The 24,226-nt window shown below is 44.9% G+C and overlaps 1 protein-coding gene across 1 annotated transcript in view; it reads left to right on the top strand.

Moving 5' to 3' along the window:
• Nucleotides 1-675: 675 nt before the first annotated feature.
• The window catches only part of NOL6 (nucleolar protein 6), a 67,342-nt gene continuing 43,791 nt past the window's right edge, over nucleotides 676-24,226 (top strand). The window contains exons 1-14 of the mRNA XM_080973427.1: nucleotides 676-787; nucleotides 1,948-2,181; nucleotides 2,726-2,842; nucleotides 4,128-4,307; nucleotides 4,990-5,158; nucleotides 6,059-6,193; nucleotides 7,504-7,667; nucleotides 10,636-10,756; nucleotides 13,637-13,695; nucleotides 15,165-15,266; nucleotides 17,471-17,586; nucleotides 19,125-19,302; nucleotides 20,635-20,757; nucleotides 22,713-22,861. Of these exons, the coding sequence (XP_080829553.1) occupies nucleotides 1,948-2,181; nucleotides 2,726-2,842; nucleotides 4,128-4,307; nucleotides 4,990-5,158; nucleotides 6,059-6,193; nucleotides 7,504-7,667; nucleotides 10,636-10,756; nucleotides 13,637-13,695; nucleotides 15,165-15,266; nucleotides 17,471-17,586; nucleotides 19,125-19,302; nucleotides 20,635-20,757; nucleotides 22,713-22,861 (1,847 nt within the window). The 5' untranslated portion in view covers nucleotides 676-787. The remainder of the gene's footprint in view (nucleotides 788-1,947; nucleotides 2,182-2,725; nucleotides 2,843-4,127; nucleotides 4,308-4,989; nucleotides 5,159-6,058; nucleotides 6,194-7,503; nucleotides 7,668-10,635; nucleotides 10,757-13,636; nucleotides 13,696-15,164; nucleotides 15,267-17,470; nucleotides 17,587-19,124; nucleotides 19,303-20,634; nucleotides 20,758-22,712; nucleotides 22,862-24,226) is intronic.

Raw genomic sequence — 24,226 nt, forward strand, 5'->3', positions numbered from 1 at the left:
CCCAAGATGGACAGGTCATAGTGGAGAGTTTTGACCAAACGTGATCCACCTGGAGCAGGAACCAGCAAGCCACTCCAGTATCCCTGCCAAGAAAACTCCATGGACAAAGACAACAGGCATTTGGGAAGTACTGTAAAGTAACTTCCTATTTCTGGTTGGGACCCTTTCAGCGGTGGGAGGAGAAGGGAAAGCTCAGAGCAGCCTAGCGCCTCTGCTACAAGAACTTCTTACAATTAATAATAATAATAACAATTTAAAATAACAACAACAGCAATATATTATTATATTATATTATATTATATTATATTATATTATATTATATATAATATAATAATAATAATAGCTCCTTTTAGGGTCTTCTGAACCTGGGCAGACCCTGCCGACGCCTCTTGCGACCCAATCACAGCAATACTAAAAGCAGAATTTTTGCTACTGATTTATGTTCTTTGCGGTGGGGAAGGATATCCTATGCGTACCCGGAATTCCCCCCGCAATCAGCGAGATGGGCTCCTCTTTATCTTTTCTTATCTCTCCGTTCCACGGAGTGGCGCGTCGATAGAAACCGCTGTTCGGAAGGCGCTAGGCGCGTGCGCGTCGACCGTGGGCGTGGCCTCGCGGCCCTCTTTGTTCCAATTGGATGGGGTTTCCTTCTTTTTTTTCCTCCCTCCTGCGTTTGGGCTGTTTCGCCCAATCAGGATCCACCCGGAAGTGAGTGGAGGCTGCTCCGGATTCCGCGTGGCTTTGCTTAGTTCCACCCACGTGGAATGCAGGAGGGACCAAGCAGAAGGTGGGTGCCGTGTAATGGGGGTTGCGCGTGATCCTGAGGGAGATCCTAAAGCTGTAGAATGGGAAGGAATAACATTTTCTGTTATGAGCCGCCCTGTGATCTCCGCGTGAAGGGCGGCTTGCAAAACTGATCAATAAAATAAATTAAGTAACTGAATAACGGAACTTAGACAGCAATCTAAGTGAAGAAGTCGGATAAAAAAATAAGATATCACGTCCTTGGTTTACTTTGATGGTATTAGAGAGAGGAGAAAAAAAATGATGTCGACTTACTTTTTATATTGCTTATTATATTAAAACATATCTCTAAGGGATTTACAGAAAACTGAAGCAACAACAGAGAAGATGAACAAAAATATTACAAAAATGCCCAGTTATATAGCATTTGGGGTTCAATGTAACTTTTTCGTTGTAGAGAGTGTGTAAGTAGTCCCGTAAGCAGTGTCAGATTTACGTATAAGCTAAGCAAGGTATAGTTTGAGCCCCACTCTCTTGGGGGCCCCAAAAAAATTTAAAGGAAAAAAAAACTGGATGTACATTTCCAGAATATAAGATAAAAACAAATAAAATAAAACCTACATGCAGCAACAGTGTTTTGTGTTTTGTAGGCTCCTATGATGTAAGTAATGGGCCCTGCCTGCTAGCCTGCTCCCTAAAATATCACTGGTTTGCTCATTTCTGTATCAATTACTTTGATCAAATACATATTTTGTTATGTGCAAATGGTTTTAGCTACCTGTTTGGTCCATAAGTTACCATATAGCATATATTGAACACAAAAAACAGCAACAATCTGTTGTTGACAAAGGGCAGCTAGACATATAAAGGGCCGCATTACCTTGAGTAGCTGAGGGCCTCGTCAAACCTAAATCCGGCCCTACCCTTCACCCCACATTCTTATCCAGGGACTGATTGTATTTATCTTCTCTTGGGCTGAGTAATGGCTATAGTAGTAGGTGTCCCCAGACCCATTCTCTTCTCTTTACCCATCCGTTGGGGAGTTGGAAGTATTCTGACAAGGCGATTCATGAAAACAATACAATTCAATAAGGTCCTGCTTATTCAAACAAACTTCTTAGCAGGCTTGTACCAAAAAATTAAAATAAAAAGACTGTGGGGTTACTTTCAAGGCTGATCTGTTTTCCTTTGGCCTCTCTGCAGATGTCTGAAGATGCAGAGAGAGAAGCAGGCGTGGGAGACTCCAAGAGAGAAGAGGGGGAAGCTCTTGCTAAGGAAGGGAGACCACGAGGGAAGAAAAGGTCTCTTGTTGCTGAGGGCGTCCTGCAACCGGTGAAGCTTTGCAAGGCTGAACTATACAAGCCGCCCACCAATGAGGAGCTGACACGCCTGAAGGAAACAGAGAGCCTGTTTCACTCCAACCTTCTGCGCTTGCAGGTCAGGCTAACTTAGCAGGGTTAGTCCTTTTGTGGGCAGGTGTTGTGGAAGAAGGGTTCCTGTAACTAAGACAAAGCCCTTCATTATTTGTACTTGCAAGCACTGGCATGGCACCCAGAATTTTGCTTCAGTCTATGCGCTTCCAATTCTTTCTGTGTGTTCAAAGAATCATTAACTTTCTCCTGTTCAGTGCTTCTAAGATCTTGCCTAGCACTGGCTTCCGTCACCGGCTGAATATTCAAGACTCCTCTTTCTCCCTCGGTTCTCCAACTACGCTGCCTTACTGACCTTCCTGCCCCATTCTGCGTAAATGCCAGTCTTCTTGTCCTCTCCTGCAAAGCTTTCTTTCTGCTGTTCTGTTTTACATCCTTCTCAATTCCTCTTAAACCCTTCTTTCATTCCATCTTGTCTCACCATTATTTATTGTTTTATATATCGTATTACAAAATGCCCCGTTAACTCACTTTTGGGTTGTTAGTAATAGCAGTTAAGTTGTATTTTTTTTAATGTGGCAAGTGGCGTCTCTCCTTTCTCCCCTGTGTAGATCGAGGAGCTTTTAAAAGAGGTGACTCTCAAGGAGAAGAGGAAGCAGAAAATCGACTCCTTCCTCCGCGAAATCAATGCCTTGCTGAGCACAGTCCCAGAGACCCCGCAGAGAGACGTATGTTCAAGATGCATGTAGTTTTACAACCCAATCTTATGCATGTTCACTCGGAAGTAAGCCCCCTTAAGTTTCATGGGGCTCGCTCCCTAATAAGTGCATTTAGGATGGTGGCCTTTGTGGTTGAGGTGTAAACACTTGCTGCAATCCTAGCAGTTTTGTTTAAACCCAACAAACTGTGATTAATCGTAACAGTGGTTTGTTTGAAACAAGCTAACTTCACAGCACGGATCATGAAGCTGGCTTCTTTCAACACGTCATACTTAAGATTAGCTGCGGTTTAGGGTATAGATGTAACACTGAACTGTAGCTCCCCAGAAGTAGGAGCTTCCAGTCTCCTTGCTGCTACCCCAGTGGAGAAGGAGAGCTTAAACGTGCATGTGTGCCTACGGCACCAGACTCATTTCCTACACAGCAAACCATAATTTATCATGGTATTCAAATGTGGCCACTGAAATGGACCCTTGTCCCAGCATTGTACACTCATAACTGTTAGTGTCTTCTTCCCCAGGGTCTCTGGCAAAAAGAGGCTTTTCATTTTTTAAAAAGAATAATACTTTATTTAGAATTAAACAATAACAAGAAAAAACCACAGTAGTTGCTACATCAATTCATTACAATTAACCAATTTTAACAATATATAAATAGTAATAGAAAAATTACACAACATCACTTTTAACTTACTGAAGTTTTCATATTACACTTTGATCTCTTTATCTCTTTCTTAACATATCAAAAAGAGAAAGAACAAGAAAGGAGGCACACAAAAAAGAGAAGAGGAAGAAGGGGGAAGCAGGAGAAGGGGGAAAAAGAAAAAGAAAACAAACACATTTGGCTTCCGATAAGACTCATTGTAGTATTGTTTCTACAATTTTTTCACACACAGTTCCAAGTTATTGTATTTCTTTCTTTCTTTTCGTCAGATATCAAAAAACATTACATTTGTTGTTGTACAAGGATAACTCTGTTTTTGCCAAGAGATATTTCTTATTGTAATGCTTTTCCAAATACTCCTTAAAGATTTTACATTCTTTCTGTACTTTCTGTTTTGGATAACCTCTAATTCTCCCTGTCATGGCCATCTGTAGATATTCTATCATTTGGACCTGCCACTCATTTATCGTAGGTGTTATGTCACTTTTCCAATTTCTTGCAATTAAGATCCTGGCTGCCAAAAAGAGAGGCTTTTCCTAGCTCTGTTCACTGAGATCCTTTTTCACTGGCGGGCCCCGTCCTGTACTCGGGGTGTGCTTTAACCTTTTTCTTCTACCCTGTCTCCTCCTAGATCACCAATCAGTCCTGGCTCCCCAGTGGGGTGAAGGTCCCTCTCCAGCAGCTTCCTTTCTGCGTCAAGGGCCACTTTCGCTTCCTTCCCCCTGCCGAGGTGAAAGTGGTGGGGAGTTACCTGCTGGGCACCTGCATCAAGCCCGAGGTCAATGTGGATGTGGCAGTGACGATGCCCAAGGTTAGTGGCGCTGGCACAAGTGAGAGGCAGACCACGAGCTGCTTAGCTTCAGCATCGTCTTCATTCCACAGGACCAAAATTTGCAATAGGTTTTGTGTGTGTGCAGTGCACACCAACATTGGCATAATAATTTCTAGATTCAGGTAGGTAGCTGTGTTGGTCTGACGCAGTCGAAATAAATAAAAAAATTGTCCAGTAGCACCTTAGAGACCAACTAAGTTTGTTCCGGGTATAAGCTTTCGTGTGCATGCACACTTCTTCAGATACCAAAAGCTTATACCCGGAACAAACTTAGTTGGTCTCTAAGGTGCTACTGGACAATTTTTTCATTTTTTAAATAATAATTTCTGTTGAAGGCAAGTTTCACAAAAACCTTTTTGTAAGGGTATATATTTTATGGGGTAATCCCTCTTGCTGGCCCTAGTAGGACCAACTTGGCCAGTTAGCCCTGGTGATCATTTAATGCCTACTGATTGGGTTCCCCCCCATGACCCCTGAATTTTAGAATTTTATTGATATTGATGCTGCATTTTATGTTGTACTTTATGCTGTTTTTAAGTCGCGTTTTAATCAATGTTTTATTTTGCTGCTAGCCGCCCTGAGCCCGGTTTTTAAACTGGGAAGGGCAGGGTATAAATAAAAATTTATTAATATTATTATTATTACCATTAATTGCTGTTAGGAGATCTTCCAGGACAAGGACCACCTAAACCAGCGCTACCACCGCAAGAGGGCTCTCTACCTGGCCTGCTTGGCTCAGCACCTGGCCAAGAAGAAGCTCTTCGGGGCCGTGAAGTTTGCCTACGTCAACGGCAACCACCTGAAGCCGGTCGTGCTCCTGCAGCCGCAAGGTGAGGGTGGCTTTCCGCCTGCTCCTTGATCCAGACCCCCTTCCTTTTTCTTGGTCTCCCTGTAATAGAGCACCAGGTTTGGGCAGAAAAGTAAGTGATGGGTTCTGGTGGGCTGAGCAGGAGTGTGATGCTGCAATGTAAGAGGCAGCTGCAGTTTTCGATTGCATAAGGCTGCATCTTAAAATGGGTTAGAGTGAGCGAGTGCTGCAAGACTGGGGGCAGGTTATTACAGTGGACGCTCGGGTTGCAAACGTGATCCGTGCGGGATGCACGTTCGCAATCCGCAGCAGCGCATCTGCAAAGCGCGATTTAGCACTTATGCGCATGCGCGACCGCTGTAACCTGGAAGTAACCCATTCCGGTACTTCTAGGTTTCGGCGGTCCGTAGCCCAAAAAAAGCAACCAGAAGTGTCTCTAACCCGAGGTATGACTGTATTCGTTAATTCTGGTTTATTTATTCAGTTGCATTTATCGTTCACCTTTTCCTCCAAAGAAACCCACGGTGGTGTACAGGGTTCTCCTCTTCCTCCTTGAATACTCCCAACAACCCTGTGGCCAAGCAGGGATTCAAACCCAGGTCTCAGGTCCTAGTTTGATGCTCCAACCACTACTCCACACTGTCTCTGTTACTTGCATAGCTCGCCCATCTCTGAATGGTCAGGGGTGAATTACGCAAGTGCAAGATTATACTGGAATCATGAAATAAAACCACAAAGCTAACCAGTAAGGAAGTTAGCAGCGTAGCAGGAGGGGAGACGTCCAGTCTGCCAACGGCCTTATAGGTAGAGAGGCATGCCTTGAGGGAGGGAGATGTTCTTAAAAGTCTTGGTCTGGGTGCCTTCTCCTTATTGATTCTCCTGGCTTGCCTTTTGCTCACCCTGCTTCGTGGGGTTTTCCCAGGGAAAGACATGAAGTTGGTGACTGTCCGCCTCTACGCCTGCCCTGCCCAGGGCGTCTTCAAGACCAGTCGCCTGCACCCCAACAAGAACAACGTCCGCACGGCTTGGTTCACGGAGAAGCGCTCCCCTGTCGCAGGTATTATTATTATTCTATGCTTATTTATACACCGCCTTTTCCTGCTGACAGGGACTCAAGGAGGCTTACACTGTGTGTAACGTTTCTGAGCACAATTCAAGGAACCAGGCAGAGGGCCTTCTCGGTAGTGGCACCCGCCCTGTGGAACACCCTCCCATCAGATGTCAAAGAGATAAACAACTACCTGACATTTAGAAGACATCTGAAGGCAGCCCTGTTCAGGGAAGTTTTTAATGTGTGACATTTTAATGTATTTTTCATCTTTGTTGGTAGCCACTCAGAGTGGCTGGGGAAACCCAGCCAGATGGGTGGGGTAAAAAAATCAAATTATTATTATTATTACTGATCTACACACATAAAACAAATTAACGCACAGGCATCTTCCAAAAGCCCATCTCAAACCCAAGCCCCAAAAGTCCCATGTCGATCGGCAAATGGTAAGGGGGGCAGGATCGTGAAATCTGGAAGCCCCTAGTCATGAACCGGCACATGGGCGGTGGATACAGATTCAGTCGTTCTGACTCGAGGAACGAGGCAGTTGAGCAGCTCAGCAGCTGTATCCATGACTGAGCAGCCCTTTTTAGGATCCACTCTGCTCACCCCGAAAAGGGGGAGGGGCTAGAAAAGGCGCCCTAAACAAAGTCTGCCTCCCTTTTCCCCTGAGTGGATTACTGCGCCCAGTGGGGTCACCCCCCCAGCGGTCATAAAAGACAGTTGAACTTTTTTTCAATCTTACTTGGCTACAAGTGATCGCCAATGAAGAAGACAAATAAAATAGGAACAGCAAAAAAAGTAGGAGAAAAAACAATCACCAAAAACCCCAATTAAACATTAATAGAATTAACTATGGATAGATAGATAGATTTAAAACTTGCAGCCTATTGCAACAAAAGTAGCATGGCAGCAGCCTCCTCGTTAAAAGCAACCCAGTTCCTACCTGCCTGCGGAAGGAGAGCAAGGAGGAGGCCAATCTTGCTTCTCTAGGGAGGAAATTTTTAAAAATGTTTTTCTGGTTATTGCTGTTTTCCTTTTGTTCCCCCTGTGAACGATGCCATGGCCTTTGGCTAGTGCAATAAAGTTTATTAATGAATATATAAACCTTTGATGAACTTGTGTATTCCTGCCTAATAACCCCCCTTCTAAGCTACACAGAGAAGTTAGCCAGATTGTCTCCATTTTAGACTTGGATGTTGTGTTTCTGTTGTTGGGTTCTGGGTGGTTTTATGCCAGACAAGAAGGCCGCAGCTAACGGCGTCTGCCATATTTGTTCGACATAGACCGGTGGTGATCTCCTGTTCTGCCTTTCCTAGGAGCCTCGGAGCCACCGACGCCACACTACAACAACTCCATTTTGTGGGACCTGGTCCTGGAGTCCAGCCTGCTCTTCCTCTCGGAGGCGGCCCATGACTTCCAAGGCATGCGAGACGGGGTGTCTCTCCTCAAAGTGTGGCTGCGCCAACGTGGGCTTCACCAGGTAACTGGGCCCGGGCACAATGGGGGGAGACCTGGGCCTCCTTGCTTCCTCACCCTTGAGCAGCCTAGCTGTTGTGACAAGACTATGTTGTCAACTGCCCTGAGATCTACAGGTATAGGCGGTATACAAATTTAATAAATAATAATATTAATAAGACAGGTGAAAGTGTTGCCTGGCTTGTCAGATTTACATTGGAGGAGTGCATTTGAGGCACATTACAGAAGTCTGCATTGGTGTGCAGTGGCCTTTTCTTTTTGTTTTTAAAATATCTTTAGCAGATTTTTCGAAAGCTTGCTATAGCCTTTTCAACTATCTTGTTTATTTACTGAATTTATATTCTGCCCTTCCTCCCGAAGCAGCCCAGGCTTGCAAACACACCTGTCACAAATCAGTTTTTAAAAATCAGTCTATAAACACCCGCTCATCCAGTGACCCCAGGTTTGCGAGGAAAACCTTCCTTGAGCCCAGAAATGCCTGGATAAACAGGAATGCGGTAGTCAAATTGTGCAAGTACTTGGAGCTCGCAAAGTTGACAGGTGAAATAAGAGATGAACCTTAAAAGATGGTGAAAGAAGAATGGGAATGATTAAATAATTATCTAGGGGATAAGGGTTCATCAATAAAGACCTGGTTATGTTTAGAATGATATTGCATAGGGAAGTGTTCCCTGATACCAAGATGAGGGATTCTATGGAATGCAGATAGAGAGAATTGATAAGAATAATGATCTTTGTGACCTTGACAGAAGCATGCAGTAGATGAGCCTTCTTGTGTTTTGGCTCATTTTCCTCTTTTTTATCTTTCTTTCCTTTTCTTTTTTCCCCCTCCTCCTCCTCCTCCTCCTCCTTTCCTTTTCCTTTTTCCTTTTTTCTTTCCCACAATGTAGGATTTTTGTAGGTTTTTTTAGATTTTTCCATTATTATTATTAAGGATTTTTCTTTTGTAATTTTGGTTGTTTATATTTATCTGTATTTGTTTAAAGCAAAATAAAAGTATAAAAACAATTATTAAAACCAAAACAGGAATGCGGTTTAACATAAAGGGTCTGGAAACATAAAGGATCTAGAAACATATGAGGAATGGTTGGGAGATTTGGGTATGTTTAGCCTGGAGAAGAGAAGGCTGAGAGGTGATACAATAGCCATCTTCAGATATCTGAAGGGCTGTCCCATGGAAGATGGCGAGAGCTTGTTTTCTGCTGCTTCTGAGGGGAGATTCCGACTAAACATTAGGAAGAACTTTTCTGGTTATAAGAGCTGTTAGGCAGTGGAACAGGACTCTCTCAGAAGATGGTGGACTCCTTCATTGGAGGTTTTCAAACAGAGGTTGGAGGCCTCCTGCCAAGAATTCTTTGTATAAATTAGGCTGCTGCTTTTATTATTGCTGCTACTATTGTGTTGTTTAGTCGTTTAGAGCACGCCAGGCACTCCTGTCTTCCACTGCCTCCCGCAGTTTGGTCAAACTCATGCTGGTAGCTTCGAGAACACGGTCCAACCATCTCGTCCTCTGTCGTCCCCTTCTCCTTGTGCCCTCCATCTTTCCCAACATCAGGGTCTTTTCCAGAGAGTCTTCTCTTCTCATGAGGTGGCCAAAATATTAGCGTCTCAGCTTCAGGATCTGTCCTTCCAGGGAGCACTCAGGGCTGATTTCCTTCAGAATGGATAGGTTTGATCTTCTTGCAGTCCATGGGACTCTCAAGAGTCTCCTCCAGCACCAGAATTCAAAAGCATCCATTCTTCGGTGATCAGCCTTCTTTATGGTCCAGCTCTCACTTCCATACATCACTTCTGAGAAAACCATAGCTTTAACTACTATTGCTTCAGTTTATTAGCCGTTTATTAGCACGAGTCTCCAAGCGCCCTTCAAAATCTTAAAAGCATGAGCCGTGATATAAGAATCAGGAAAAGAACATTGCGTTACAGTCATAACCTATAAAGACTGGGACCAAATAAAATAGCTGTGAAAATGTCAGCAGCGAAGGCATACACCATCAGTAGGCAGCAAAATCCTCATTGACTGAATGTTGATGATTTTCCTAATTTGCAAGCTCTGATCTTTGGTTCCGCTTCAGTTTTGTAGAGAGTCTTATGGTCTTGCTAGTTATGATGAGGAGCAAAGCATTGACAGAAAATTATTTTGGGCATCTAACGACGTCCAACATTTTCAAGCGTATGTTTTCAGCCATAATGGAGCTTTGAAACACACACAGGTAGCTGAGGTTCTCACAAAGCTGCATCCAGCATCGCAGTTCGTTCTCTCCCTACTTATGCAGAATCTCAGCACATACATACCTACAGGGAGAGATCAAGAGAGATCCCTTTTGCAGCCTCTGTCCCTCACCTGTAAAACACCAACACTGATGACCTTCCTTTTGCAGCTTTTGCCAGGATGAAGGATCACAGCACACCACGACAGCCTTTGCCGGCCTCGTGCCCTTGAAATATTTGGGGCTACAGCAGTGGTTCTGGCGAGGGCCCGTGGAAGTTGTAGTCCAAGAATTCTGGAGGGCACCAGGTTTGCAAAATCTGCTAAAAGTTGTGGTCTCTTTGCACTGTGCTAAAAATGTCTTGAGCAGCTGCAGGCTACTACAGGACTGTCTTTACCTGGGTGGTGCAAGGGGTGCGGGGCACCTGGATCCTGAATTCTCGATTTTTCCCCGCTGCGCCGTTGTTATGAGATTTCTTTCCTTAAAAAAGTCAACAACTTTGGCTCCCCCCCTCCCCAAAAAAGCTCAATAAAAGTTAATTTGGGTGCACTGGGTGGATTTTTGCACCCCGGCGGCGCATATGCTAAAAGATGGCCCTGTTCCTAAAGCAGAACAAAGTTATCATTCCAGTGCAAAGTTTGTGCGACCTTAGAGAAGGCGGCTGCAGCGTTTGAAACTCCCTTGTTCTAGCCACCTTATGCTACAGGGAATTTCATTAGCGTGACTTTTGTGTATTGTCCATTTCTTCCCTTTCCCCCCCAGGGCCTTGGGTGCTTCAATGGCTTCATGGCTTCTATGCTGGTGGCATATCTCTTGGAGGAGCACAAGATCAACAAAGTGATGAGTGGATACCAGGTGTTGAGGAACAGCCTTCAGTTCTTAGGTAAGCCCAGTGCGCTTTGGCTCTGAGGTGAGAGGTGCTTAGATCTGAGCTCGTTTGTGGGGCTCCCTGCCTTTCCACCCTCATTCACAGACTGAGCCACCCATTTGGCAGAATAATAATAATAATAGGATCTACCTGGATTTCAGGCTGGTGGCGGCAACGTTAACAGCATTTTTGAATGTTTCTCCTTGGAAGATGTGCCCTGCATTCAGAAAGTGATCATTATCAGGGAGAGGGCTAGAATCTGTTTTCTTCAATATGCTAGATTTCTACATGGAGGGAGTTTCTTACGAGGAGAAACAGTGAAAGGCACAATTCCTTCCTCTGTAGTGACGCATTTTAGGAAGGACATGACATACAGTGTCTTAGAATTGTAGAGTTGGAAGGGACCCAGGGAAACCATCTAGTCCAGCCTCCTTGGAATGTGTTGTTTGGCTCTGAATCTCTTCTACCCGCCCCCATCATTCCCTTGTGTTCCCCATTTTTTGAGAGAGAGGGTGTTGCTTCTGGTTGAAGCTTGCGGGCCGTCTATGCCTTTGTCCCCCCCCCCCCAAATTTATATACAGTGGTACCTCTGGTTGCATCGGGACGCGGGTGGCGCTGTGGGTTAAATCACAGAACCTAGGACTTGCCAATCAAAAGGTCGGCGGTTCGAATCCCCGCAATGGGGTGAGCTCCCGTTGCTCAGTCCCTGCTCCTGCCAACCTACCAGTTCGAAAGCACCTCAAAGTGCAAGTAGATAAATAGGTATCTTCCAGCGGGAAGGTAAACGGCGTTTCCGTACGCTGCTCTGGTTCGCCAGAAGTGGCTTAGTCATTCTGGCCACATGACCCGGAAGCTGTACGCCGGCTCCCACGGCCAATAAAGCGAGATAAGTGCCGCAACCCCAGAGTCGGCTATGACTGGACCTAATGGTCAGGAGTCCCTTTACCTTTACCTTTTTACCTCTGGTTGTGAACGGGATCCATTCCAGAGGCCTGTTCACAACCTGAAAAGAACACAACCCGCATCTGTATGGGTCGCGAACAGCTGCTTCTGCGCATGCGCACAACGTCATTTTGAGCGTCTGCGCATGCACGAGTGGCGAAACCCGGAAGTAACCCTTTCCGGTACTTCCGGGTCGCCGCGGGACGCAACCTGAAAACACACAACCTGAAGCAAACGTGACATCAGGTATGAATGTACCTCACATGCATCTTACTCCTTTGGACATTTTAAAGAATTGCAGAGATATTTTTTTTAAGGAGTGGGGAGGGGATGTCTTCTAAAGGCTGAGAAACTGCAACCAGGAAGTTTTCTTGGGGGAAGACTCCTTCATCCGCCTCTGTCCCCAGATGCCCCATCCTTCATTCAGTACAAAAGCCTCCTCCATCCGCCCCCCTCGCTCCGCACCCCAGAGCCAAACGATGGGGTTCACTCACGCAAGAACTTTTTGAGATAAGAGCTGTTCCGACAGGAGAACGGACTACCATGGAAGGTGGTGGCCTCTCCTTCCTTGGAGGTTTTTAAGCAGAGGTTGGATGGCCATTTGTCGGGGATGCTTTCGTCGAGATTCCTGCAATGCAGTGGGTTAGACTAGATGACCCTCAGGGACCCCTTCCATCTCTGCCATTCTGCAATGGCTGCCAACTTCGATGGCTTTGAAAGGGGATTAGGCAAATTTGTGGGGGGATAAGGCAATGTTCTCCCTCCACTGCCATTATGCCTCTGAATGCCTGTTGTTTGTTTGTTTGTTTGTTTGTTTGAATTTTTTTATTAGTTTTTATTAAATATTACAAGAAAATAAATAGAAAAAGGAAATCGAAACAAAAATCTATACATAACATTGTAAACACATTTTTCCGAAATGCAGACTAGAAAAGAAAAAAATAAACCAAAGAAAAAAGAAAAGAAATATTTTTCATAACCAGTAATACCAAATTTATACTTTAAACATGACAATATATAAATCCTAGTTAAAATATTATAAAAGACTTCCACCGCATTCACCACACGTCTCTTAATTTCTAGTTCGCCTTTACTTCTGTTCTTCAGTCACTTCCTTTCCTTAAGTTCTTTCATAGTCCATCAAATCTTTGTATTCTTTATATTCTTAACAAGGTGATTGATTGAAATTATATACTGCCCTATACATGGAGGTCTCAGGGCAATTCACAGAAAATATCAACATAAAAACCAAAATGAGCCCGGCTTCGGCTTTGGAGGGTGGGATATCAATAAAATTATTATTATGATATCAATAAAATTATTATTATTATTATTATTATTATTATTATTATTATTAATAATTAATAATAATCAAAACAAACCAACAACCCAATAACACCCCCCCACACACAAAAAAGAGATCCATATTTTAAAAGGGCATAGAATGTCAATCAGATCAACCAAAGGCCTGGTTAAAAAGGAATGTTTTTACCTGGCGCCTAAAGGTGTGTCATGAAGGCACCAGGCGAACTTCCCTGGGGAGAGCACTCCACAGACGGGGAGCCACTGCAGAGAAGACCCCGTTCTCGTGTTGCCACCCTCCGGACCTGTCGAGGAGGAGGCAACGAAGGAGGGCCTCAGAAGATGATCTCAGGGTCTGGATACGTTCATATGGAAACTACAACTGCTGCTCCCCTCAAGACCTGCTTCTGAGCTTCCTGTTGGGACGTGTTGTTGGGTACCTTGAGGGCAGGATACTGCACTAGACTAGACACTAAGATCACATCTGTTTTCATCCTGAGAGGTTTGGGGAAAATCAGTGCCCATCTCCGCTGCTATTTTGGTTCTCTGTAAAGCTGCCGTCTCCCTTTTCCACCCTCTGCAGTTTCTCACACTCTGAGCAACTGCATGATCTTTTCCCCCCACATGTCTGTCTGTCTTCCTTCCTTCCAGCGGCCACAGACCTCAGTACATCTGGAATCAGCCTTTCAAAGGATGGAGTTTCCTCACTGGTAAGAGTGTGTGCTTTGGGGTACTTGGGATTCCTGGTTAGGGCTGAGGCGGTGGGGGGGGGGGGGCTCAACCTCTTATTATTGCAGCTGTAGTCCACCTTCCTTCCAAGGAGCTCAAGGTGCCTTCCATGGTTATCCCCTCATCCCTTTGTATCCTCACAGCAACCCTGTGAGAAGCTGCTACCCCACCTGCTTTTCAGCCCACGACGCCTTTTGAATCTCAATATTTATATTTTATGGAAAGGTTTTCAGTGGACAAGTAAAAGAAATGGGGGGAGGGGACCAAAACAAAAAGGTGCTTAAAATGAATACAACACAATGTATAGGTATACAGTGGTACCTCGGGTTAAGTACTTAATTCGTTCCGGAGGTCCGTTCTTAACCTGAAACTGTTCTTAACCTGAAGCACCACTTTAGCTAATGGGGCCTCCTGCTGCCGCCGCGCTGCTGGAGCACGATTTCGGTTCTCATCCTGAAGCAAAGTTATTAACCCGAGGTACTATTTCTGGGTTAGCGGAGTCTGTAACCTGAAGCGTATGTAACCCGAGGTACCACTGTATAAGTAAGGTTATCATCTATCGAGCATACAGTTATTAACATGTCACTAACACGTCACTATAGTTTTTATAAATGCACTCGTACTGTTACCATATTTATCCATACACAATCTGTATCCAAAAGCAATCTCTTTGTATAAGAGTTGTTGTATCTTCTATCCATTGATCAAAGGATAGTAGTAGTAATAGTAATAGTAATAATAAAATATAATTTATTTTTACCCCGCCCATCTGGCTGGGTTTCCCCAGCCACTCTGGGCGGCTCCCAACAGAATATTAAAACACGATAAAACATCAAACATTAAAAACTTCCCTAAACGGGGCTACCTTCAGATGTCTTCTAAAAGTCGGATAGTTTATTTCCTTGACATCTGATGGGAGGGCTGGTGCCACTACCGAGAAGGCCCTCTGCCTTGTTCCCTGTAACTTCACTTCTTTCAAGGAGGGAGCCGCCAGAAGGCCCGGCACCTGGAGCTGGACTTCTCTGTGTCTGGGCTGAATGATGGGGGTGGAGACGCTCCTTCAGGTAGAGATAGAAAGATTTTCCCAGTGAATCAATATCAAGTCTTTCAGCAGACCTAAGGGTGCAAAGAGCTCATCTATGTTGACAGGTGTCAAACCCCGTATCTGAAGAAGTGGGCATGCACATGAAAGCTCATACCAATAACAAACTTAGTTGGTCTAGGGTGCTACTGGAAGGAATTTTTTTATTTTGTCCCGTATAATGGGTATGTGGTTTAAGATAATATGATCATCTGGCATTTTTAATTTCTCCCCCAAAATTTATTTATACATCCCGATGCTTCTTTTCTCCAGAATTTTGCAAGCATCAGCCATTGCATAAACCTAAGTTTCAAAGGAGCATTTTCCTTGTTCTGCCTTTTGAATCTCAGCTTTGTCCTCTTCCTCTAGCCTACCCTGGCGGACTTCCACGCAGCGTTCCAGGTGGTCTTTGTGGACCCTTCTGGGTTGGTCAACCTGTGCGCAGACATGACGGCCTCCACATATAAGCAGGTAAATGAGGTAGTGGTTTAGCCCAGATTTCCCCAACGTGGTGCCCTCTGAATGTTTCCTATCAGCCCCAGCCAGTTCAGGTTTACTGGAGGAGAGGAGAGGAAACTTCTCTGTGCAGCCAAAATGCCTTGTTACTAGCAGAACGAATTCATTGGAAAACCGCCGTGTATTCATGTCACTTATAACCAGCTCTTCGTCGTTTGCATAATCCTGGAGTGAGAAACAGAATTAAAAATACAACAAAGCAATATTTCACCAAAATTCAGCACCCTCAAAGGAAGAACGGTTGATAAAAACAAGGGTTTTTTTCAGCGATGGCAAAACTGATGGCAATGATAAGAGACACAAATTTAGAATCCTTTAAAGAATTCTGGAAACTCATTCTAATCTGTTTAAAAACTTATTTCCCCTATGCAAAGGCCAAAGCAGGGTTTGAAGTGTAAGAAAATAGCAGGATATATTAAGAAACGGGCTAAAGAGGATGAAATTAGATAAGATGGAACCTTGAAAAGCAATTTTATGTAATTTGAGTTAGAAATATTGATGTTGGGTGAGCAGAAGTCACTAGTTTTGTTGAATTGGAATGTAACTGCTGAGTAACAGATTTAACTTTAAATATGGAAAAAGAATAAAATAATATATAAGAAATTCAACCAAGTGTAAAAACAGACGGCATACCAGTGTTATCACCATTGTTAAAACTGCAGGCTTGTGGGGTAGGCTGAGAACGAGAGAGTGACTTGTGCGAACAAGGAATTCGAACCCGGGTTTCCTGTTATTGTCTACCTGCTTTTCTGCTTTGATCTTTGCAAATGGACCAGGGAAGTGAACGAGCCAAGAGTGTTTGCACCGGCCGCTTGGGGGTGGTGGTGGGTGGAGCGGTTTTGTACGGTACCCACAACCAAGATGAGTTGATGCCGAGAGAGAGAGGAGGAGGCAACTACCGTATTTTTCGCTCTATAAGACGCACCTAGCTTTTAGAGGAGGAAAACCAGAAAAAAAATATTCTGAATCAAATGTTGTACTAAACTATTTAATAAGCAACCGGTATATCTGAATCGTATTGCAACCATGTAAAGTGAACAGCAGTCAACAGTGGCATTAAGTGATTGCAGCAGTTCTCAACCTGTGGGTCCACAGATGTTGTTGGACCACAGCTCCCTGAGCTCTGGCCTTGCTAGCTAGGGGTGATGGGAGTTGTAGTTCAACAACATTTGGGGACCCACAGGTTGAGAAAGGCTGAATTATGGTATGTGAGGTGGGGCTTACTTGCCCCCACCCCCCAATATTTTATTCAAGTTGGAAGAGAGAGGGAAGGAAGGAAGAAAGAGGGAGAGCTCACATTTGTCTTGCTGCCTTGCCTCGCCTCCGAGGTGATGCCGGAACTGGAGCCAAAAGATTAGGAGGAGACGCCAGGACAGGAGCCGTGTAAGCGGCTCTCCCTTTGCTTGAATTAGTCAGCTGGGAGCAGGGGCAGAAGGGGCTGCTGTCCGTCCCTCCTCCCACCTCGCTGTAAGCAAGAGCTGCTGACACGCTCTTCGGGGCTGTTGCTTTACAGTGAGCGACGGATGGGAGCCATGGCTCCGGCTGCGGAGACATCCCTCAGCTCGCAACTGCAGGGGCAGTTTCCCCTTACAGTGGTACCTCGGGTTATGTACAGTGGTACCTCAGGTTACATACGCTTCAGGTTACAGACTCCGCTAACCCAGAAATAGTACCTTAGGTTAAGAACTTTGCTTCAGGATGAGAACAGAAATTGTGGTCCGGCAGTGCGGCAGCAGTGGGAGGCCCCATTAGCTAAAGTGGTGCTTCAGGTTAAGAACAGTTTCAGGTTAAGTACAGACCTCCGGAACGAATTAAGTACTTAACCCGAGGTACCACTGTACTTAATTCTTTCCGGAGGTCTGTTCTTAACCTGAAATTGTTCTTAACCTAAAGCACCACTTTAGCTAGTGGGGCCTCCTGCTGCCACTTGATTTCTGTTCTCATCCTGAAGCAAAGTTCTTAACCCGAGGTACTATTTCTGGGTTAGCGGAGTCTGTAACCTGAAGCGTCTGTAACCTGAGGTACCACTGTACTTTTTAGGAGGAAAAAGTGTGTCTTATGGAACGAAAAATACGGTACATTGTGGCCTGGAATTGACTCTTGGGGGGTTGGCTTATCTCTCCGCTTGCCTAAGTATGTGCGGTTTTGCTCTCCCTTAGATCCAGTTCGAAGCCAAGAACTCCATGGAGATTCTGGACGACAAAACGATGGATGGGTTCCATTTGCTGCTCATGACCCCCAAGCCTCTGATCCGAGCCTTTGACCACGTGTTCCAGTACGTTCTCTCCACGAGAATATTTTTTTTTCTCTTACGTTTACACACTACTTTATCTTCGAATGAGCACAAGGGGACCTGTCTGGTTCTCCTCTACCTCCTCATTTCAGTGTGGTGTAGTGGGTAAGAGCGGTAGACTCGTAATCTCGTGAACCAGGATCGCATCTCCGCTCCTCCACATGCAGCTGCTGGGTGACCTTGGGCTAGTCACACTTCTGTGAAGTCTCTCAGCCTCACTCACCTCACAGAGTGTTTGTTGTGGGGGAGGAAGGGAAAGGAGAATGTTAGCCGCTTTGAGACTCCTTCGGGTAGTGATAAAGCGGGATATCAAATCCAAACTCCTCCTCTTCTTCTTCTTCTTCTTCCTCCTCCTCCTCCTCCTTACAGCAAGCGTGTGAGAGATGTTGGGCTGAGATACAGTGACTGGCCGAAGGTCACCCAGTGAGTTTTGTGGCCGCATGACTATTCAAACCTCAAGCCTCCCAGGTCCTAGTCCAACACTCTTTTTTAAAAAAATGTATTTTACTAAAAACCAGAGCACTTGGGGGGGGGGGGAATAATTCAGATGGAAATTCCCAGGTGTCCAAAAAAAAAGGTTATTTATGTATGCCACTACGACTGCCTGTGTTTTGTTAGCACAAAAATGGAAAACGAGCGAGGTCCTAACCAAAGAAGAATGGCAACTTAAACTGATGGAATTTGTGCAGCTTGCGGATCTAACTTACAGAATAAGAGAACAAGAATACCGTAACATTCGTTTAAAGAAGATTGGAAAATGTTTCTTGAATATATGGGGGGAATTTTGTACACTTGAAAACATCTGCAGCATTAAGATAAATTCAACAGTTTTGATGGAAGTAATAATGGAATACTGAATGGTTTAGTTTGTATAAAATATGCGGGGATTTACGCTATGCAAAATGAACCATGGAAAGAGAAGAATGGAAGTCATTGTTATTTTAAGGTTCTTTAAATGAATGTTCTAAATTGTAAAACAGAAGAGTTAATAAAAATTATATACAAAAAAAGAAAATAAGTAATACGTAACTAAATAAATAATAATTAATAATCTGTCTTGATGCTATATATAAACATCCAAGGAATGGGTCGACTTGCTCATACTGGGCTGCCGAATCCTGTCTTTCTTGGAGCAGAATTTGAGTTGGTTCAGTACCGATATTTATTTCTCCTTCACTGCTCTGTTTGCCCAGCCTGGGCACAGTTGCTTGTTTGTGGACCCAGCAGTGACTGCACTTCTCTCTCCCAGTGTGGTGTAGTGGTTAAGAGCGGTAGTCTCGTAATCTGGGGAACCGGGTTCGCGTCTCCGCTCCTCCACATGCAGCTGCTGGGTGACCTTGGGCCAGTAATACTTCTTTGAAGTCTCTCAGCCCCACTCACCTCACAGAGTGTTTGTTGTGGGGGAGGAAGGGAAAGGAGAATGTTAGCCACTTTGAGACTCCTTAAAGGGAGTGAAAGGCGGAATATCAAATCCAAACTCTTCTTCTTCTTCTTCTTCTTCCCGGCTGCTCTCTCCTCAGCCTCAAGCACGTCTCCAAGCTGCAGGCGGCCTGCAGGAAGATGCAGCTGCTCAACGAGCTGATGGATCGCGGCGGGAATTACGTGGCGGCGACTCTGCCTTTCCTCATTGGCTTGCTGGAACGAGGGCTATCTCGGAGAATCCTGCTGCTGACACATGCGCTGCCCCAGACTCAACCAGTAAGTTTTATTTCAGACCACGGTGGTGGTGATGATATTTATATTATATTTACATTCAAAACCTGACAGTACCAAATTATCGAAGGCTTTTCACCAAAGCCAGACTAAACGTCTTTCCTTCTGCAGTGTTGGATGGCAGGTTGAGAGGAGTTCCCTACCAGGACAGACTTTGCTCGTGTGCTCAAGACATCGATTCTATAAAACATATTTTGCTGCACTGTGCAAAATATGAGCAAGTCAGGGCTGACCTGATGTTATCCTTGCTGGTATCTTTCCCGGGAAAATCAGAGGCTCACTATGTCAGATTCCTATTGGAAGACCGGACAAACGCTAGAACATTAGCAGTGGCAAAGTTTTTATCAGTGGTTGCAAGAACCAATGATCCCTATCTTTAAGTCTGAACAAAATGGTAGTTTAACCTGGAGGTAGACTGTCTGAATTGTGCATTGCTTTGTAACGATTTGTTGGGTCTCTGGACCGTAATAAAGATTGATTGATTGATATTTATTTATAAACCACCTTCTGGCGAACCAGAGCAGCACACGGAAACGTCGTTTACCTTCCTGCCGGAGCGGTATCTATTTATCTACTTGCACTTTGATGTGCTTTCGAACTGCTAAGTTGGCAGGAGCAGGGACCGAGCAACGGGAGCTCACCCCGTCGCGGGGATTCGAACCGCCGACCTTCTGATCGGCAACTCCTAGGCTCTGTGGTTTAACCCACAGCGCCACCCGCGTCCCTTAATAATGTCTTAATAATAATAATAATAATATTATTTATTGTCATTGTACAACCTGTGTACAATGAAATTAAACAAGCCTCCCCCCCCCCAAACACTCAATCTCTTATCAAACAACACACCACCTTGCAAGTCAATTTCGCTGTTATTTATGTTATGTCTTGCTTCGACGTCGTTTTTATGAGGATATACGCTTGGTCTTTATTACCCCTGTCATACGGAAAATTCCAAGTGGGTTTGAACCTAAATGCTTAAAATCCTTGTTAGAGGACAAGGATCCAGAGATCACGCTAAGGGTGGCCAAATTCTGCGCGGCTGCCATAAAACTCAGGGAACAAGCTGTTCAATTACAAAGACTTAAGACCTCAGATGCAAACCCTAGATAATATTTTAGAGACCTAAACCACATTTCTAATTGCTGCCGTATTCGTATTGTTTATTGTTATATTTGATTGTTAATCCAAACTTAATTCTATTGTGTTTTATGCTCGTTTAGTATGGTATGTAAAACTGGTCTGGGACCGTAATAAAATCTATATATATCTTTCCAGTGTGGCCCATCTAATTTTGCTTGTCTCATCTTTTTCGCCCAGTGGCCAATTGACTCTGATCCCCCAAAACACAAAGACTTTGGGTCCCTGTCATTTGGACTTCTGCTGAACCTTGAATTTGCAGGCAGCATCCTAGAGAGGGGACCTGGAGGGGACAGACCAGAGGTAAGACTGGAAGAGTGCTCTGGTCCCCATTATTGGGTGCCCAAGAGATTTTCTGCCTACACTTTTGCCAAGCTAAGCTAAGCAGTTGGCTCCTTATCTCTCGCCCTGACCTAGCCACTGTGATCCACGCGACAGTCACCTCCAGACTGGATTATTGTAACTCGCTGTATGTGGGGCTGCCCTTGAGACTGACCCAGAAACTCTAGCGGGTGCAGAATGTTGCGGCGAGACTCCTTACAGGATCACATTTGCCCGGTGCAATACAGTGGTGCCCCACAAGACGAATGCCTCGCAAGACGAAAAACTCGCTAGACGAAAGGGTTTTGCGGTTTTTGAGCTGCTTCGCAAGACGATTTTCCCTATGGGCTTGCTTCGCAAGACAAAAACGTCTTGCAAGTTTGTTTCCTTTTTCTTAACACCGTTAATACAGTTGCGACTTGACTTCGAGGAGCAACTCATAGAACGCGGTGTGGTAGCCTTTTTTGAGGTTTTTAAAGACTTTGGTGATTTTTGAAGCTTTTCCAAAACTTTCCCGACACCGTGCTTCGCAAGACAAAAAATTCGCTAGACGAAAAAACTCGCGGAACGAATTAATTTCGTCTTGCGAGGCACCACTGTACCAGCTGCACTGGCTCCCGGTGGAGTACAGGGTCAGGTTTACGGTGCTGGTTTTAACCTTTAAAGCTCTATATGGCCGAGGACCCTTGTACCTGCAGTATCACCTCTCCTGGTTTGTCCCACGGAGAACCTTACGGTCTTCAAACAAAAACATCTTGGAGGTCCCGGGCCACAGGGAGGTTAGGCTGGCCTCAACCAGAGCCAGGGCCTATTTGGCTGTGGCCCCGATCTGGTGGAACGCTCTGTCACAAGAGACTGGGGCCCTGCGGGACTTGACATCTTTCCACAGGGCCTGCAAGACAGAGCTGTTCCACCAGGCCTTTGGCCAAGGCACAGTCTGACCCCCTCCTTTGGTAATCCTCACAGAACTCTAGCCCAATGGTTGCCATTAATTTGATTTGAACTGATTTTATAATGAATTGATTTGAATGCTGTATGACTTTACTGTTGTTAGCCGCTCTGAGCTCTGGGGAGAATGGGATATAAATGAAAAAAAATTATTATTATTAGGCACAACCCATTGGTGGTGAAAGTGCTCGCTTTGATTTCAATGGGACTTTTTCAAGGCACGATTATTCATGAAAGAAACTTCCTTGTCCTGTTTTGCACACCCTTTTTCCTTGCTGAAAAATGGTATTTTGGACCCATGGAACTCTCCGCCACTGGAGATTCAGCAGGCACCTTCTGTGCCAAATTTTTGCACCTGCTAAAAGCTTTTCTATTCTGCCAGGCCTATGCAGGCGATTAAGAAGACATTCACAGTGGCTAATGGATGCCTGTGTTTAGATTTTTCATGGTTTTATTGTATTATTTTATGTTTTTATTGCTGTACACCACTTTTATGTATTTTTATGACATAGTGGTATACAATTTTTAAAAATAAATGAATTAAATAAACCTATTTAGTGCCGCTTTTGCTTTCTTGCTAATTTCTGAAAAGTTAAAACTCTTTTTTTATGCAATTTATTTTTAAAGAATGAAGGTCAGAATCACTTCCTTTTTTCTGCATCCTTTGCAAACAGGATTAGAGTTACCTGTGAAGACAAATTGGCACCTAATGCCCCATTTATATTTGTTTTGGTTCTGCTTTAATTGTTTGGCAGTGGTTGAAAAACACAAACCAAACCCACAGAAGTTAACTTGTACTTGTATCTGTGCAAACCCAGGAATTGTGGGCCTGGCCTGCAGAACGTTCCTCTATTTTGTTTCTTAAAATGTCTTTATGAGTATATAAAAAATGAATTAAATTACGTTCATTTTAATATAAACAAAGCAAGCCTATGAGAAAGAGAGAGAAATGCCTTTCATTTCCCCTCTCTCGGGGTTTGATCCTGCAGGCGCTGGAGTTTCGACAGTTTTGGGGGAAGCGATCGGAGCTGAGGCGTTTCCAAGATGGCGCCATCTGCGAGGCCGTTGTGTGGGACGCACCAAACATGAGCCAGAAGCGACTCATTTCTGAGCAGATCATTCGCCACCTCTTGCAGTTGTGAGTAGCATGCGGGGACTCGGTTTTGGGGGACCCAGAGAAGGCGAAAACGGGGGTTTGTGTGTGTAAGACCATTGGTCACTGGAACACAACCGGAGTGTTGCTGTTGGAGCACCTCTTCCTTCTCTAGGCAGATCAAGAGGAGAAGATGGCTGCAAAGGTTGCAAGGTTTCTAGCTGGGGCAATCAGAATAAAGTCCACTATTTGACTGCTGATTCGGGACCCTAAACTGTGTTTTATACAACCGACTTTTTATTTTGTGTATATCACCATTTTTTTTGTTGCTATGGCCGACGGCTGACGCAAATAAAGTTTAATTCATACATTCTTTGGGGGGAAGCTAAAACGTTTGGAGATCTTTAACTTCGAATAAAGACAGGTGGGCAGTGGACCTATAAAATTATGGACAGCATGGAGAGAGGAAATAGAAGAAAATATTTTGCATCTGCCATGCATGTTAAGCACGTAAGAACGGGTCAGCAAACTTACTGCGCCTCGGGCCGATGTCTCCAGTGCTGATTGCGCGGAGGGTGGGGGAGCGCGTGTACACACGTTATTTCCAGCGCACTTCCATGTCAGAGGAACACCAGAAATAGCTTGTGCGCATGTGCATGGCCCTCCGACCCGGATGTGCACCGGAAATAACGCTTGCACATGCGCAAATAACGCTTGCGCATGTGTACAAGCTATTTCCGGTGCTCCTCCAACCCGGAAGTGGGCAGCCGCACAGCGCAGCGCTGGTAAGAGCGGGCGGTGGGGGTTGTCACGGGCCAGGTGAATGAGTCCCTCGGGCCTTATCCGGCCCACGGGCCTTAGCTTGGGGACCCCTGCATAAGACGATCCTGCTGGTTAGGGTGAACAATAAATAATGATATCACCAGTAACTAGCCAATGCACTGCCTCCACGGTCAGAGGCAAGATGCTTCTGAATACCAGTTGCTGGAAAATGGAGGGAAGGATGGTCTTGGGTTCAAGTCCTGCTTGCAGGTTCCCACAGGTGGGAACAGGATGCTGAACTAGAGAGGCCATCGGCCTGTTCCAGCAGGCTCTACTCACTTTCTTACCACATTCTCGTGTTACGAATGCAAAATATATTTCCTCTGTCTCCTCTCTTCATACTATTCATAAAAGGTAAAAGCGGGTGGCGCTGTGGTCTAAACCACTGAGCCTTTTGGGCTTGCTGATCAGAAGGTCAGCGGTTCGAATCCCTGTAACGGAGTGAGCTCCTGTTGCTCTTTCTCAGCTCCTGCCAACCTAGCAGTTCAAAAGCACACCAGTTCAAGTAGATAAATCGGTACCACTGTGGCGGGAAGGTAAACGGTGTTTCCGTGCACTCTGGTTTCCGTCACGGTGTCCCGTTGCTCC

Source organism: Podarcis pityusensis, assembly GCF_964106645.2.
Source record: "Podarcis pityusensis genome assembly, chromosome: 11".
Lineage (NCBI taxonomy): Eukaryota > Metazoa > Chordata > Lepidosauria > Squamata > Lacertidae > Podarcis > Podarcis pityusensis.